General features: G+C 31.9%; 1 protein-coding gene across 1 annotated transcript in view; it reads right to left on the minus strand.

Annotated features, from left to right (window-relative positions):
* The window catches only part of Fur2 (furin-like protease 2), a 122,652-nt gene extending 103,632 nt beyond the window's left edge, over window positions 1-19,020 (minus strand). Inside the window, exon 1 of the mRNA XM_085945763.1 lies at window positions 18,919-19,020. Within this exon, the coding sequence (XP_085801889.1) occupies window positions 18,919-18,996 (78 nt within the window). The 5' untranslated portion in view covers window positions 18,997-19,020. The remainder of the gene's footprint in view (window positions 1-18,918) is intronic.
* Between the last annotated feature and the right edge of the window lie 658 nt (window positions 19,021-19,678).

The raw sequence follows: 19,678 nt of genomic DNA on the forward strand, positions 1-19,678 counted from the left end.
ATTCATAGCAGACAGATCAAGTATATAAAAAATAAAACTATTATCGGTATCATATCACATATCTTTTATAACGTAGTTACTGTTTTAAATTTGTAGTATGATACCGGCTTCTAAAGAATGCATTTTTTGGGCATACAATTTGAATCACTATTTCTGACGTCATCGGTGTAATTTTTTAAATTTTATATGAGTGTAAAAGGCTGCGATAATCGTGATAATTCTGTATCCGGGAGATACTGGTCAACCATATAGTAAATTATATTATATTTACTATACTGTGTACCAGTGGCGAATGCTTTATAGTAGGCGATTATTTGAAGCTTATCTTCTAAGAAAAATAGGTGCGGGAACCAATTGAATATATCATCAGAATAATTAATTAATATTTAAAAAAAAATATATATATATATATATATAAATGAGAGCCATCTATCGTCAGCGTCGCGAGTTGATTGTATTTATCAGTTAATTCAGTCATAGACTAACATATATATTTATATTATTTATTTGTTTAGTTATTTTTTGTCATTTTGAGCTGTTGATACCGCTATATTTACCAATGATATATTTTTAGGCGTATGTTACGTGTATGTATAGGAAAACACATAATTTATATTCATTGCTCAATTCTATATTATTATCGTCAGTGAGCTATTGAAATTTCATCGATCTAGTGTGACATTGACATTAGTGTGCACCTATTCATCACTAGTAATATCGTATTATCGTCTTATTTCCCGTTAGTATACCTGACAAGTGTGCTCTTTTTCTTTGATCTCCACAGCGTACCTCATTCCAAAAGTCACCCTTCGTCACTGCTGTGTACAAATTTCAAAACAACCACAGTTAAAACCATATTGAAATATAATACAGCATTACGATTATGAAAGAGAGACTTCGCCTAATGACTCCCGCATAAGTAATAAATATTTATCACGTGTTTGCATATCCGATGACGTTGGCAAAGTAGCTGAAACTACCTGGCGCAAATGCAAAGGCAAAATGGTTATTACCTCATTATTCAAGCGGCTTACCTGGGACCCAGGCCGGATCTACGGTGCCACTGTTGTGCTACGGCATAGCGGGATCTACGTAATCTGTACACGTTACACTCTGGCGAAAACTGTGTCCAAGAGATACTGCCTAATTACTTCAATTATTAGATTCGTTTAATTGTAAATTAATTAATGTAATTTACCAATAATTTGTTATGTGTAACACCGGTTAAAAATCAATGCAGATATTTAAAAAAACAAGGTACCTAAATGAAATAAAATTTTTAAAGCTAACTATTATCTATATTAAAACTTAATATATCTGTTCTAAAAAAATGAATTATTCAACATTAAATTACCAGAGTTAAATTCGTTAAAATATAATTTCTAAAGATCAGAAAATCTCAATTTACACGTAGCACGTAATTATCTATAACAGTAAAAATATACCAGGAAATAATTCATCTAAAAGGAAGACTTTGCATATTATGTAAAGTGCTAATGCTTAGTAATAACATAAGTCGTCATATGTCGTATGACGTCCGCCATTTTGTAAAATGGCTAACGATCTCATTAATAGCTGAAAATTCGAAACATATTTCAAATAGCAGATAAAATAAATTAAAAAATTCTCATCTTTAACAAGATTTTTTTTATCGTAGGTAGGTATCTAATTATTTATGAACGTAATTTTTACAATTTTATCTTGGAAAAAAACGGCTGGTTTTTAATTTGTAGTCATTTTTTTAAATAGTATATGAGATGCACATGGCTTAAAAAGTGTCTTAACGTTATCGCTTAAATAAATTCAAATTTCTAATTTGTTTTTCATTAATTCATACACTACATCTCGGTAACCATGCAAATATGATAAAGAATATTTTTATTTAAGATAAATATTTTATTTTTAGATAATGTATTCAGCCATTAATAAGATGTAGCTGAATAGCCAAAAATTGGCTGCCATTTTCTAGGATGACGGCCGTGCCATAATAATAAATGTACGAGTCAATATTTTTTAATATTGTTGTTTTTATTTAATAAAACGCAATTTTTTTATAGTACTTATTCCACTTTAATTAATATATTAAAACCGGTTTCGTCCGCCTCAGTGGGACACTTATTTATTAAATAAAAACAACAATACAATGCAGTTCCACCATGAATTGACAGTTAACAAAATAAAAGATTTTTTTTATATGTTTACTGGGTTTACTTTACAGTATACCCTCATATGGCAGAATTATTTCCATTTAAAGAATTATTTTGATTTAAAATGCTGTGAGTAGTTAGACAAAAGGTTATGTTGGTATATATATATTATGTCCATGTATAAAATTGAATAAAAAATGTGTATCTATTTGAATATAATATGTCAGAATAACTTTACTTGATACCCAGAACATTATTCAAAACATCCAAAGCCTCAAATTTGTAGGCCATTTGATTAATATTTTAGCTTTAAGTACACATTAATCATACATACCTACCGCAATTATGTTACAAACTATCTACTTATAACTTCAGTTGAACGCAGATTAACTGAGTAGTCAGTGGTGTGATAAGGAAAGTATTTATTTAGTTAAATATATATACATTATGATACATATATGCATTTATCCGACTGTATTTTAATAATATTAAATAAGAATATACAATTCTCCGTTGAATGTAGGTAGGTATACACACTTCAATCCATATGCCAGTATTCCATATTGTCAAAAATTGACAGTGCCGTCTACTGGAAACAAATTATCAAACCAATGAATTTATGAAGTTCTCACGATGGCCGCGTGGCTTAAACGCCGGCCTATAGAGTTGAGGGTCCCAGGTTAGAATCCTGGGTCTGGCAAGTACACATATTGTTTTTCAATTTGTGTTTGAGTCAGAGTATAGACCTAATAGGTTGAGCAAGTGGCTAACATCCATTTCTCGTAAAAATAAAATCTGTTAATACAAACCTCCACTCTCTGGAGGCCCATATGATCCTATTAGGATCGGACATGGTCGAAAGAAGAAAATAAAAGAAATGGGCCCAATCAGGTGAGCAAGTGGCTAACATCCATTTCTCATAAAAATAAACATCTACTAATATAAACCTCCATTCTGTGGATGAAAATATTATGATTCTATTAGAATCTAACGTGGTCAAAAGAAGAAGAAAAGAAGATTGTTTGTAAATAATCACGATTTATTTCAATTTATGTTGTCAAAAGGAAATTAAATAATTATCGCAAATTTAAAATCAGCACCTAGCACACCTAGCACCATCTATGATCCATATAAAATAGGTCAATGACAAATTATAGTTTTTCTTTAATATAATATACACCAATATTTTCTTTTCTTTTCTTTTTATGTCGTTTTCGGGAGAGACGATAAAGTTCACGATTAAAATGAATTTATTACATTAACAAGGTAGTTAAAAATACCAATAATTATTTATTTTTGAGCCACTGTAGGACATTTTAAATTATATATTTTTAGCATGTGTATAACACAAAGAAGTCTTTTATGTAACTTCTTTTGTGTTTAATACATCAACGCCCATGTGCACTTGCTCTCACGTGAGAGGACTATACCACCAAATTAAAATTATTTATTCTGTAGTAGATACATATTGGCCTAATGAAAACTTGGAACAAAGGTGCCTACGTTTAAACAAATCGTATAGCATAATACTAAACAGTATAAATACCTATGTATATTTATATAAATGTGTAACTGTATTTTGTTTTATTTATATTATATTAATATATCATAAACCCCATTGCAAACAAACACCACTTCACTGTGATAAGCGTTATTAATGATTCATATAATTCCTTGGAGCGCTTTAAAACTGACCAATGCAAATGAAGTCTGCAGACACTGGCAGTAATAAATTTTATGGTCTAAGTTTGTCTTTCGAAAAATATATAGTTTCACCTACGTAGGTTTAGTAAATTGTTTGACAATAGTACCTATCTATGTACCAATATATCACATGAAATTTATATAAGACAAGTAATATTTAACAACTACATAATATATAGTAGGAAACACTGCATTCATACAACCATACATGGTAACGACCAATGATTCGTTTAGGGTCGTTCAGTTTAACTGAAAAGATTCTAAAAGAGAGGTCAACAGTTTATGGATATACCTACTACGTTTGTCAGCAAGGAAGGGTTTGGAAAATTAGCGAAAGAAATGTTTTGTTAATATAGTTTTAACAAAATCGGTTCAGCTCTCATTGTCATAAAATGGTTGATTAACCTGTAAATTATCGAGGTTACTGAGTTAAATAAATAGATGTAAGAAACAGTTTGACGAACATGGGTTATTTCATATTTGTGGGTGTGTTGAATTGTGTTGAGTGTTATCTCCTGTATGCTAATAGTGCGTTAGAATGAGTTTTTCTGTGACGAAGTTATAACTATTTCTGTTCTGTACTGTTGCAAATTATTAATAATGTAATTTTGGTTTGAAAATACGCTATGGATTTCTTGTTTAATCTAACGTCATTTAATATATTCCTTAGCCGAAAACCGATAGTAACTATTTGCTTGCCCATGGTCTTACGGCACGCGGTATGGATTGAATCGTCACGTAAGTATCACTGAAAAAATGTGCACTATTTTTGTCGGTTCGCCCATAGCATACCTAAACTATTATGGTTTGGATTAGGCAGGATTTAATTAAAATTTAAAACCTACTAACATGATCTGAAAATTGTATTCTTAGTTCAATGAAAACGAATAAGTGTGACTGACAAAGTTTAGTGTGCATTATTTATGTCGAATCTTAACAGCCTACCTCCAGCCTTCGCCACTGACGTATACCTATATCTGTATTTTTTATAATGAACGGGAGCAATAAAGATAAGTGTAAACTCCAATATTATAATAAAAACTTACAGATCAATAATTGAATAGTTGTTATACATTTTGGACCGCCGGATTTTGTACCGTTCGCTATAGTCACGATATTAGTAAAGTATTTATAAGACAGTGCGGTACAAAATACTTAAGGGGGCTAACAGAATCATCTTTGCACGACCCTGCGTATCATTGCTACATAGAACTTCATTATTTGAATAAGCTAAAGCCTCTCCTAATTTAACGGGCGGCCGACATTTTGATAAGGGTCGGACTAACTGTAATAAATATGGCGCATGAAATCCGACCACAGAGGTCGTCATTCAAAACCATTCATAAAACAGCATCTCTATTATGCAAATAAACTCAGAATTTCGATATGAACTGTGTATAGGAACGTATAGCAGATTAAAAATACAAATAACTTTATAAATTTTGAAAATTATAAACGCTCATTCAATTGTTTTTCATTGTTTTGAATAAGGTATCTTCTGGAATTTTGTTCACCGTATTGTGTCTTCGCGATGCAAAAATAAAATAACTCATACAATGAATTTAAACACGATTACACTACGCCATGTATTACAATTATATTTTATGATAAGCTCCTTCTAAGTAGCGCGGCATTGTGGCTCATGAAATATTGTCGCGCACTACACAAAATTCCCTGAGCATAATAATTCTAATACAATAAATTTAATAATCACAAAAACATCTTTCAAAATTTTTATGAAAGGTTTGACATAATATCGCAAAAAAGAAACGAATATACATAATTTCAAAATACCTCAAAATATCAATATTTTTTTTCAAAATACGACATCCAACTCTGGATGGATGGATTCAAGCCAATATACTTTACTAATTAAGCTACGGGCATCCTACTTAATTACGACTAATGTAACTAGTAGTTCTTACACGAAATGCTTATCAAATTGCGTTAATGTTGGTTATCACTGTTTTAAATCAATGTAAGTATCAATTAAATTTCTTAATTACTAACCGTCGCCCGGATCACTCCAAATTTTAGTGATAACGTAAATGCACTTGCATTTATTTTTTTAATAAACCTTTTTTTTTATTCAACGAATAATTCACAAGGTTTTAGAGTGAATACACATAACACTACACAGTGTTAGTACTCGTATATAGTCTTTAGAAAGATTTTTTTTTGTTATATGACGCCCGACGGGACTTAAAACCTAGCATGATCACTGGATTCAGCCCAATGTAAATTACCATCATACTTAATTGCGACGAATTTAACTAGCAGTTTTTACATGACAAATATTATTAATTACATGGAAACTACTACGAAATATACAGTTTAATTTAGACTCAAATCGAAAATAGTTTATTTTTTATACATTCTTCAATTTTTTTTTACTAAAATGTACATTTAGTGACAAATAAGAAGTATTTGTTTTTATTTATGTGGTAAAATATTTAAATTTGAACTGTATATTCAATCATAAATAAAATGGTGTACATATTATAGGAAACATTGTTTGTAAACGATATATTTTAAAAAAAAATCGAGTATTGTTTAATGAAATACGGAATAATAAATACTGTAGCCATGGGTTCGGTGGCTTCAAAGATAAAGAACTCACCCAGCTTGATTTTTTTTTTGAAAATTACCTTTGGCTTAGGTACATAATTATTTAAATAGAGGTAACATTAATTAGAAAATAAAATATTTTGTAATATTAAATTATTTTTTGATCAAATACTGAATCGGATTTCAGAATTTAGTCATTGGCTCACTAGCTTAGCACATAAAGCACTCACGCATTGGTTGGCCCATTTATATTCCCATTCCACTCCTTATCTCCTCACCCACCTCCTAATCCCCAGTGTTATTGTCACCAGACAATCAATAAGCAATTACGGGTCATGAGAGACGGTGTTACAAAGAACAGTTCAGTTGCATCTCGATAGCGGGCGTGAGCGGGCTTCTAATAGCTTTCTGTCGCTTAAGTGATTGACTCAATAGATACAGACTCATTCAGAATCTATCATCATCACTCATACACCCTCACGTATAATCCATAAAACTGACACAAAGTGCGTGAGTGTACAAACCGGGTGACAATATTGCGCGAGTGACAGTTGAAACCAGACCACGGAGCCATCAAACATCATCACAAAGGTCAGTGTCTGACATTCTGTTCCATCGCCCTCACCCCTAGATCCGACTTCCTTATCTTCCCTAAAAGTAATTACAGTCCACTTAAAAAAGCTCAACCACGCATATTTAAGGGCATGAAGACGTCACGTGTCTTTATCTTACGCATTTAGGCTTGGGCTAAATTTTTTCTTGTAATACTATCTTCATGACGTGTCTATACTGTCTCTCATTTGTACTGTGGTATATTAAAATACGCTTCATTGTATTGGCGAATTAGTATTCCGTAGCATATATTAAGATTTCCTCACTGTGCCCGCGAATGTGACGCGCAGTATTCTTCTGTACAACATTATTTCGAATGCCTCTAATCTTTGGCCTAGTTTTGGATTAATACCATCCCTTCCATGCCGTTCAAAATGATTGGAAAACTGTAACATCGTATCATACGCATCCGTAGCTTTATGGGCAGGATACGATTACATAAAAGCTTTTTCATTTTGATGGATGCATTACGTACCTTTACCACGCAGACTTAAACCTTATCCCAATATAATATATAGATAGTTATATAATTTAGATACATTAATAGCTTATCGGTTTCGCTAACCTAAATATTTTTATTTAAAAAGTTGCAATTACGAAAAGTAAATAAGAATTATGACAAGAATATTAAATCGATTTAATTAACACGGAATAATTATTTATTCACACATTTTGAAAGTTTACTACACTGCTTATACATTGCAAAGGACTACCTTTTGAACACAGGAAAATTATTGATGTATAGATTTTGAAATACGGTTTAGTTGTTTAGTACCTATCGGAGATGTTATAAAACCAATGATAACTTGTCGACAGCTTGCAATGGAATTGAATAAAAGTTAGTGCCGGTAGGATAGCTACATTAAGCCGTGGTGTTATGGGGTGAGTGTAATTACTCAAAGCTAGATAAAAAGAAGAGAAACGAAAGATAATAGTTATTATAATGCAGTTTAGTGTGTGTGTGTGTTTTTTTTATATAGTTGTATATTAGGTAAGTATTGCGATGTAAGGAGCATAGGCTTTCAACTTCCGGTTATATATGGTGTAATTAATAAAACAGAATTTACTATATCTTTTTCAAGAATGGAAAGATATTTCATTTAAAAATAAATAATACAAGTATAATTTTAAACAAATACGCATTAATAACGAATGGAGGGGAGTCTAGAAGTGTAGCTGGATATTATCTTCCCTAGAACAATCACTAGAAAAGGCTATTTTAATACACATACATCAATTATTGTTTGAATGTAAAGAATATTGCTAAATATTTTGTCTTCAATACAACCAGCCAATATAATATTTAAATTCATTCGCCAATGTTTATTTGTTTTTCGCAAACTTCCAGCAATGGAGTTGAGCAACACTAAGTAAAGTTTGCAAGGAAATTAAAATGTCTGAATAAGACATAAAACCAACTAGTACTAAGCGAAACACAAAGAGAACGATGCATATTATTTATGAGGGAACGTGAGTTTAAACTTAAGACCGCAAACCAACAAAACAATTCCACTCACCACAATAATATGCTTGCTAGGAAACATGGAATCCACTGAATTAAAAAGATTTATTTTATTTATTCAGGGGTGTAAAATACGAAAGGTTTTATCATATTGCTACCTTAGGTGTAAGACTACAACCATTTGACAAAACATCAGATTGAAAAAAATATTTAAGTGCAACTATTTATTTTACAGCTTTTGAGAAAACGTGTTGTAGCATTTGATATTTTAAAAAAAATGTATTTATCACGTAGTGTCCATTACATTATTAATGTAACACATTGCGTTTATTTTACGACACATATTTTTCTCGCATAGTAAGCTTTATCAAGAAGTAGGTACTGCATTCGTATTCAAATTCATAAGGCACTGGCTTTATATACTGGTGTTTCAGATTTGATTCCCGTTGAGGTCCATAATCTTTGTGATTTGCTCAATTGTAGGTGATTCAATATCTACATTTTATTACTGTAAATAGGCATCGTCTCCTATTGTAATAGTAAATAAATATGCTATATGAACACCAACTAGGTAAATAATCTTAGTATAATAATAATTTAATAAGCGAAAATGTGTAGTAAAATATAATTTATGTTTACATTTAAATATTTAAAAAAAAACATGGAAGTACTAAATTGATAAATTGGCCACATGCTTTTCCCTCCACTATCTACCACGTCTACACCCGCTATATGGAGATATATAGCAGCATAACGTACGTGAGGTGTCCTTCAATGTTTTGCTGAGAGTCTCCCAAGAGCAACTTCCTAAGACCTTTTTTAGCGTGCACTAGAGTGTGCGTCATTTGATATAATATATAACGGCCAATCCTCGATGAGAAAAGATCTTCTCAACTGATTCAACTGAAGACCGGACCGGCTTGAGAAGCTCTTCCCTCCCAACCGGCAAATGTGAATACTCCCAGAGGATGTGATCGGCATCCTGCAATTCGCCACAACAAATCGGAGATTCTAATTAATAGAATTAATTAACCACTAAATAGAAACGCCAAATGTAATTATACTTTTTATAAACTACCTCGTTCTTTCCTCTGTGGGAATTTCGTGACTGGGGATCACGAGTTAGATGACTGGCTGTCGACTAAGGCCCGTTTCAGTCGGGACAGCGGTGTCGCGCTCATATATAAAAAAGAGGCCTTTGTATTCAAATAAAAGGTCATTTGTATTATGTTTATGAACGCATCGAGCTAATGAGTCAAAGCGTGTCCGGTACACTTTTTCGTCGGCTGCTACATTCTCAAGCCGCCGATACACATGTTTTTTATGACCGCAGCCAGTTTTATATTGTTCTAATTTATATCGCGAAATTATGCGTTGAATTATTAGCTCTGGGCGTGCATAAACATAACACAAAGGCCTCCTTATTATATACGAGTGCGACACCGGTGTCCCGTCTGAAACGGGGGTAACCTTCTCTATAGGTCAACTTCACCACTGTTTGTCGAATACGCGTTCCAGTTGTCCTAATTTGGTGTAGGTATAACTAAAATTCTAAAAAAAGATCCCTGTCATGATCCCAGATGTTTATCGTGATATTATTTATAATAGAGAATTTTAAGACGTCGAATTGTCTACTGAAAACCGAAAAGACTGCCGTAAATGTCTTCTTCTTATTGTGCCATCCCTTAGCAGAGGTCGTCTACCATCAAGGCGATCTTATCTTTGTCGTCTGCTACCCGGAACAGTTCAGTGGAGCTGCACTCGTACCAACCACGGAGGTTCTTAAGCCACGAAATGCAGCGCCGTCCTCTGCTAAGCTTACCATTGATCTTTCATTGAATAACAAGTGGGGAATGATGTATTTTTGTCCTCTTATAATGTGGCCGAGATACTGTAGTTTCCCGGTTTTGATACTATGTAGAACTAAAGACGTAAATGTCTAACCCGTTAATAATAATTATTCACCCATTAATATTGTTCCCTTGGCTGTCTGTCCAACTGCAAATATTTGCTTCCAACTGCGCATTTCAAATACTCTGCATTACTCTTCCACGTACCATCCAAGAATAGAATAATATAGAATACATATTTTATGAACATAACTATTATATAATATATTAGTCGCTTTAATTTAATTATGTGATTATATTATGTTGAAATCGTAACTAAATGTAAATTGTAAGCTTCGCAAAGTTTTCCTAACTCTGCCGGCGATTTTGAAAATTCAGTTTTTTGTCAAAAGATTAGTAGGTATGCTTTTGAACTAAGAATGCAATATTATGACCCATTTTCATGAAATTTGTTCTGGAACTACTTTACACTCGCTTTGCGCAGAAAACTTCGTGGAAACCTACCTAAGTACCGTATAGCTACGTGCATTTTACATACATGCACCGTCATAATTATTTTAAACTTTGTTCAATTGAAATTACAATAATATAATATAAAATACAAAGTATGTTTATCTGTTTGTTCCTTTCAATTTTGATTTTTTACCAAAGATTAAGATAAACTATGCAACTATATTATTTTGGATTTGATTTTAATTTAGTGATCTTTTGTTCGACATTACTGCTGTCAAAATTGCTTTCATTGTATGTTAAATGCAGAGATAGAAATATTTTAACATTATAAAAAGAATTATTATTGCTTTGTTAAGGTTATACTTCAACTGGGGCACGGTCTAAAACGATCGTGACTATGCGACGCGAAGATTGTGCAAATGACGCGTGCAGAACAAAACATAATTTGTCATAAAAAGTCAACATGCGTCCATTTAATGTTATGTTTATTGTTCTGTTACTAATAATAATAATATATTCATTGACATGTTTTCTTTTTCAAGTAAATGGGTAACGTTTTTTAGTCATCTTTACACAATTTAAGAATTAATTCCCCCGTCGCCATCACAAAAAAAATTGACGTGTTCACGGCTCGACTTTCGCTCTCCGATTGCCAGCCAGTCCGAAATTTCGTCGCACATATAGTTGAAAATTATTTGCCGTTTCACTGAAGTACCGTCTTAAGTAAGTTAGGTATATTGATCAACTTATAGACTTCGCGCGAAGCCAGATACTTGAGCTAGTTAATAAATAATTTAGTTAATAAATAATTTAGTTAATAAATAATTTGGAAAATACAACTTATGGAATACTTATGTTACAATCAATATTTACTAATTGAAATAATAATAAGGTGGTATAACTTTAACTACGTTTATTGGCAGGAAATATGTCAACGTCGTAACGACGCGGTGTCATTTTTGTATATATTTTTTTACAATCGAAATAAAAATACGGCATGCGAATTCGAACACTGGCCCTAAAGATTACCAATCGCGTATACTACCAATACGTCATGGCCAACATTTAATGAAATTTTAAAATACACTGAAGAAATCTTGGTTTGGAAATATTAGTTTATATTAGCATTTACATAATATTATGACAGTATATATATATTATACTTAAACCAAAATATAGTAATATACCGACTATAAACTTCATAGTGAAAATCATTCATATTTCAAGATCGCCAATATTATAATACAATGTGAATTATATATTATATAATATTCAGATTATAGAAATAGACAGATACTGAAATCATCGATAAAATACTATGTACTTATATATATATATACATTTAAATGCCATTCGCAATACAAATAAATCTTATTATTTTTAAATTTTAAATGTCTGTCTCATTTTACTGTTTTAAACAAAAAACAACATGTTATTATGATATTCTTTATACAAACATATTATTTGAATGAAAACTATATAATTCTAACTACAATACAGCATATATACCTCCATTTAATTATGTGAACTCTTTTTTCAATAATAACATGTTTTAAAAAATGTATATATAAATATGACATTACAAAGAGTTTGTATAATAATACTAATAAAACGTCAGAAAAAACTAGCTATGTATTTAAACGCATAAACAAAATAGCTACCTTGTCATGAAACTAAAAAAATATACCATAAAATAAACATAGACTAAAAGGAAAAAACGATAATACAATATGATACTAATAATATGAATTGTAGTTATGATATATCTGTTTTGGTCTAGACTCCAGACAGTATTTCAGCAAATCTTCATTCAAACACTATATTATTTGGCTTTAACGGAGGAGAATATTATATTACGCATAAGATTGAACAAAGGCCACGTGATAAAAAAACAGAGTAAAATAATTTAGAATTAGGAGTTCATTCTCTAAATAATATAAATAGGTACCGCAACAAAGTTTAAAAAAATATATGTAGTATCTACACCAGTACTTCCCAACATGGGGCGTACTCCCCACCGGGGGGGGGGGATTTGAATGTTTTGGTGGGAAATGTGCAAATTATTAATATTTGGTGCATTTTTTTTTGGTTAAAAGACGCATTTTCGAAAATATTTTTTTGATATTATAACCAGGACCAATTTCAGTTGTCAATCTCATCATAATATTTAGTGGGATGCGGCACTTTAGCGCTGTAAACGGTATTACTGAAAAAAAGAAATCGTTTTAATATCACAAACTGTGTAGATTTAAGATTTAAATTTACCAAATTAGTACCTCACATAAAAACTCTTTGCAGCTCACAGCAAGCACAAGGATTGCACTAATTTTCTTCCGAGATGTACATCTAAATAGTATTGTCTATATGCATTCATGGAGATTTTTGAAGCGTTAAGGTGGGGCACGGCACAAATAAGATTGGGAAACACTGAGTACACGTATATTAAAATGTTACTTGGCTGGGGTTTCCGGTTTCAATTCCTAGTGAGGTCACAATATAAACGAGCGAAATCTTTCAAAAACCAATAAGTGCACAATTCAATATTTGTGGAAAATGACACTGTGTTTAATACGTAAATGGTTGATTTGAAATAAAGTTTATTTTTTTCTTCATTGTATTTAATTTTAAAATTAGAACTTACTCATTTTCACAGATCCTTGAATTCATAAAAATAAAATAAAATAAGGAACGCCACCACGTGGAAAATGATAACAGTCGTAAAGTGTAAAGGGTTCGGGAGCGGATAATGGTCTAATTATCATTTTAACTGCTAAGAAAATTACGTTAGTAGTCAAAGAGTTAAAAGTATATTAAAATACCTAGGTGTCTAGTAAGTTTTTTTAAAACCAATTTTCAATAATCATTACAAGTAGGTAAAATTTATAAAAAAAATATTTTATTAAATTTAGATACTTAGCAACAACCACAAAATTTACATTACCTTCGGAGATAAGGCTCAAATCAGTTTGTGACGGTCTTGTAACAAGAAGATAGTTGCAGCGTAGATAAATAGATATGTTGTTTTATTTAAGTTGTGTCATAAGTATTCAAAACTGGATATACTGTGTTTAACGAACAATTTACCTGATATCAAATTCAGAAAACCTAGGTAAGTATTAATAAATAATAATCGGTAGTCAGGATTTCGTCGAAGTCTGTATGTACTGATATTTAAAATATAAACAGTTCTGCACCGAGTCTTTTATTATTAGATTTGTCATTACTCCGTACTAACACTATAATACTTACGTATGGAATCTATGCTTTAAACTTAGGCATATCGATCAAAACAGTTCTTGCGCGGTCTCAGATCAAAGATTCAACTTTAATTACACTCTAATATTAAAATGCAACATTGGCGCCGAACACTTATGCAAGATTATGATTTCACATAACTTATTTGTTTGTAAGTATGTACATGTAGGTACATCAAAACTAGACATATGTAGATACTTCCATCGCCGCGATATTCTATTTAGATTTTGAAAGTACCTCTTGTATATTTAGTAAATCAATAGCTTACGGTTACACTGTATTATTAGACTTCATTAAAACAAACATATGAATAAACGCGGCGGGGACGTGCCGGGAAACTCGCATACACTGTACTAATATCCGTCAAACTTTCATTCATATAATCCTTATTTATTTTTAGTAATCTAATGAAACCGAAGCTTTATGGAGAAAACAGATTTTATAATGTAGGGTATATTATTTTTCTTTTTCACAAAGAGTGACATTGAGTTACAATTATTTTTCAACCCTTTCTTTTAGCCATTACAGCAGGTTATGACGCCCATTATAGTAGTAGGTACGTAGTAGCAGTGACGAATATAATAAAATTACACAAATATATTGTTACCTCACCAGAATTGAACCCGAAACCAACATACGAGAAACCAGTGAAATACGCATTTGATTACAATGGCGAACTTGCTTTTTTGTAACTAATAATGTTGCAGATTTATTATAATATTTTGTATTTATTTAAAGTACCTACAGTTAATAATAATTACGCTGATTTCAATCATGAATTCATTGTTAAAAAAACCGTTCAAAAATGTGTATATAATAAATCGTCACCTTACAAGTAAGACCTCGTAAGTCCGATATTATGGAAAAATGAAGTTTGTTCGACAAAATTTAAACAAAAAAATATTTTTAAATCATATCAAAACCTCTGTTCTCTAGATTATTATGCTGTCCATCTATCGGCAAATAATTAAAAAAAAACTAGTCTCGTGGTTCTGCACATCGAATAAAACCTCGTATTTCACAACCAGTGTTGGCAAATTTAACGATTAGAGAGGTGTTTAAAATATTGTTTTTATTAGGCCTTTTCCTTCCCCAACATTATTCTCAAACATATTTACGAGGTTTTAATAGTAAGGTGACGATATATTAAATATAGCATTAAAATAATAAATTACAAAAACAAGCTCGTTGGAAATTGGAAAATTTAACAGCTGGGAAATAAACATGTTGGGGTTTCATAACGTGTTTGGACCCAGAAAAACCATATATTGTAAAAAAAAAAAAATATTTTCCCGTGCTGACAAAAAATACGCCGGATCGATGGGTAAATTATGTTTAGCAAAAATGCGTAGGTAAAACACATACCTTAGGATAGGTAGCGATAATGACAACAAGGAGAGGCATTTATGCAGCAGTCAATCGAGTGGCGGAGATTTTGAATACAATTTATAATAAAATACTACAGTATTGTTACCGCCTAAAGCATGGCATCCTCAGAGGATCCAATGTCATGAGGCCTGAATCATCATTGGGCGGATTCATGCAGACATGAGCATATCGACTGCGAGACAGAAATTTCTAGTCACCCATTTGCAACTTCAACAAAATTTAATAGAATCATTTTAGCCCTTAATATAAATAAAATCCTGCATTTTTTATACCTACATTAATTCTAGAAGCAAGCCAAGTAAAACCTAGCGTCATTATAAATTCTATACTTAATCAATTTTAAGCGTGGCTTAAACGCTGGCCTATAGAGTCGAGGGTCCCAGGTTCGAATCCTGGGTCTGGCAAGTACACATATTGTTTTTCAATTTGTGTATGAGTCAGAGTATGGACCTAATAGGTTGAGCAAATGGCTGACATCCATTTCTCGTAAAAAAATAAAATCTGTTGATACAAAACCTCCACTCTGTGGAGGCCCATATGATCTTATTAGGATCTGACATGATCGAAAGAAAAGAACAAGCAAGCTGTAATTTTAAAGCCAATAAATAGCAAACGGGTTTGTAGTTACCTATATAACTTAAAACAATCGTCAGCACAACACCTTAGATGCCTAAAATGATAATTATTAATTTCATTTTTTAATATTATTACATTAGCCTTCATCCATTTTTGACCAATATTAAAATTCGTATACTTATATAAATATTGGAAGCAAAGTTCCCAGCCATACAATGTACCTAGTACCTAGAATATCTAGTATATTCTAGCGCAACCTACGCCCCCCCCCCCCTCCTTTCGGAAGTGATAGTATCTTCCCCCAAATGGAGTTTTCGGATATTGCTGGAGTTTGTAAGATATGATTATAGACAGAGGAATTCAAGATGTCTAGCTAAATATAATTCAAACACACTGAAAACTGTCCTAGATGAAGCGGTAAAAGAGACGATAAAAAATACTGTATAAAAAATGGGGCAGCATTTTGGCCCTGCTTAGGGGCGGAATTTTGTCTATGGACGTTATTGGGTACTATACATTAAAATATGTTTTATAAACGTTATTATTATAATAATTCATGTGAATATTCTATCATTAAACATACGAAACCAAATAATACACTACATAAATTTCAAATGAAGACTTGTAAGCTAAAAATAAGGTTACAATATAATATTAAATACGTCATGAACAGATAGACTTGTTTGCAAAACTTTGAAACGAGCTTAAAAACTTTGCCCATACTAAAGTCAAAAGTAAACAAATAATAATTACCTTTACCTTGAAGAATGATCATGTTTTTTTTTCAATAACATTAACTTCATTTTATTAACTGGGAAATGAGACAAGTTGGTACCAGCGACTAGACGTCAGGACTAGAGATGGGAAAACTGGTCGATTTTGAAGACTAAGTATACTTACTACCAGTATAAAAAAATACTTAGTATATAAACTTGTTCCAAAATACTTACTAGTATTTGGAAAACTATATAAGTAGATCGTTTGGCGTGCGTATACGACAAAAGTTTCATACTCAACTGAAACTAAAACCAACTCCATATTATTAATATTTTAAAATACGTATCGGCTCAGGGAACTCAGACTGTGTATCGGCTTCAATATAATCGCTAAAAAGACGCTGAGCTTCGCTTGTCGAAAAGTCCCATTTATTATAAAATTTTAAATTGATGAGTTGTTTTTCTGTTAGGTTTCAACATTATTGTTAACAAAAATGAATAACAGTGATTTTTTTAATTTTAAACATGTTTTGGGCGGTAGGTATATAACAAGCCTAAGCCTGTGCGTCATCTCACCACTGTGCTGCGACACAAAATTTATGACCTATTATTATTCATACATTCGAGCGCAATAGACTAATAAATTAAAATATACCTATATTCAAGTGCTATTTCGCTCGTGCGCATTTAATGTCAATAGTGTTGAAAGTCTACCAACTGGCGGTGCACAGAACAGCGACTCGCGATGATATCATCACAAGTTTTTTGGAATAAGTTTATTGGGCCACAAATACTTAGTATGGGTAGTTTCATCCGAAACTTGAGTACACAAACTGGTGGCAGTATTTCCAACTCACCTCTAGTCAGGACAACTGGACGATGGTACAACTAGACTACAGACATCTGGGCGATGCACACATAAACGAAAATACACAAACGGTTACGATAATAATTTGAACCTGCAAATAGACCTCATGCAAGTTTACTACAAAAAAATATTTGAATGAAAAATAGAACCATGTTGCAATGTTTCAAGGATATGTTAAAAACAATCCTATGATCATTTGATTAAAAAATATCCATTCGACTCCACTAGTATCATATAACGGTTACATAATAATAAGACTAGGATGACAATACGTTAGTAGTAGAACCAGCATTAGGAATGGACCAGAGCACGGTATCGCGATAAATAAGATAAATTAATATCAAAACAATGCTTAACAACTTTCGTTTAGAAGAAGGATAATAATATTGTTTGGATAGGTAATAAGTATCAAATTATACATACATAATTTGGAACACATCAGAGACATTAGACCAAACAGGACACGAACGTCCATCTAAATGATCACAGCCATTGTCCTTTAATAACTAAGCAATCTGTAGCATATCTACTAATCATGCCGAAATAGGCTAACACCTATGCGTCTGAGATATTATTATAAATTTCGGCAATCATATTTGGTTATTTTTAATAAATATAGGTGGTTGGGCCATTTATGTTCCCATTCCACTCCTTATCTCCTCATCCACCTTCTAATCTCCAGTGTTATTGTCACCAGACAATCAATAAGCAATTACGGGTCATGAGAGACGGTGTTAAAAATAACATGCAGTTGCATCTCGATAGCGGGCGTGAACGGACTTCTAATAGCTTTCCGTCGCTTAAGTGATTGACTCAATAGATACAGACTCATTCAGAATCTATCATCATCATTCATACACTTTCACATATAATCCATAAAACTGTGTCACAAAGTGCGTGAGTGTAGGAACCGGGTGACCCAAAACAACAATACCGCGCGAGTAAAAGTTGAAACCAGACCACGGAGCCATCAAACATCATCACAAAGGTCAGTGTCTGGCATTCTGTTCCATCGCCCCCACCCCTAGATCCGACTTCCTCATCTTCCCTAAAAATAATTACAGTCCACCTAAAAAGCTCAACCATAGGTATTTGCATTAATTCTTGCACGGTGTCAAGATATCTTAATTTTTTAGTATTACTTACCTACTTCATATTTCTAATAATTATTAATTAAACTATTTTTAAATCAAAGAATAAATACTATACTAGATTTGAAAATCTAGAAGTCGTAGTATTAACCCCTCAGGAATTTCAAGATTTTTTTGAAAAATGCGTACCGAGCCGTTTATTATATTGTAACAATGTAATAACTCACCTCTGGTTCATTGTGAAGTCTTTGGTGGTGCTCTACACTGGCATTGAGTGATCGTTTGTGAACATGGTGATGTGTCATCAAGTAGTATCCTTTTAATGACCCAATCTGAAACAAAATAAACACACAATTATAATAATATATAACATAAAACTATTTTCTATAAAATTATCTATAGTATTAACTAATAGATATTATTTGATGTAATAACTTCAAACAAATTCAATAGGGAGGCCTTAAATTTACCATGCTTTAAGCATTGCGGTAGGTGGCTATATGAAAATGTTCGGTAAAAGAACACAAAAAAAGGAATTTATTACAACCGCAAGTACCTACTTTCTAATCTAATGTTATTCGCAGGTTGTAAGGAAAGTAGAAAACTTTTCTAATTACATGGCCGTAAAAGTTTAGTGTTGGAGTTACTGTTTTATCACTGTTGAAAAAATCGTTTCATAGGTACTTAAATAGCTAGATTTTAATGAAAGAATTTCTGCAGCGTGTTGTTTTAATTCATTTCAGATTTTAATTAAATTGAATACGGGCTTTTGCAATGAAATTATTGTACAATGTTGTAAATGAAATATAATTATATTGAAGTGTTAATTAAGTACTTCAAATATTGATAATGTGTCAATAGGTGGAATAGGATTATTATATTTTGGTAAAAAAAACATTGGATTTTTCTGTGTCTATGACACTTGACGATTGGCAACACTTACAGGATAGCATAGTTGCTTTTATCAATCATATTCCTGTCATTTTT

Source organism: Rhyacophila brunnea, unplaced genomic scaffold (assembly GCF_057557595.1).
Source record: "Rhyacophila brunnea isolate RB1 unplaced genomic scaffold, BYU_Rbru_1.0 scaffold_19, whole genome shotgun sequence".
NCBI classification, from domain to species: Eukaryota; Metazoa; Arthropoda; class Insecta; order Trichoptera; family Rhyacophilidae; genus Rhyacophila; species Rhyacophila brunnea.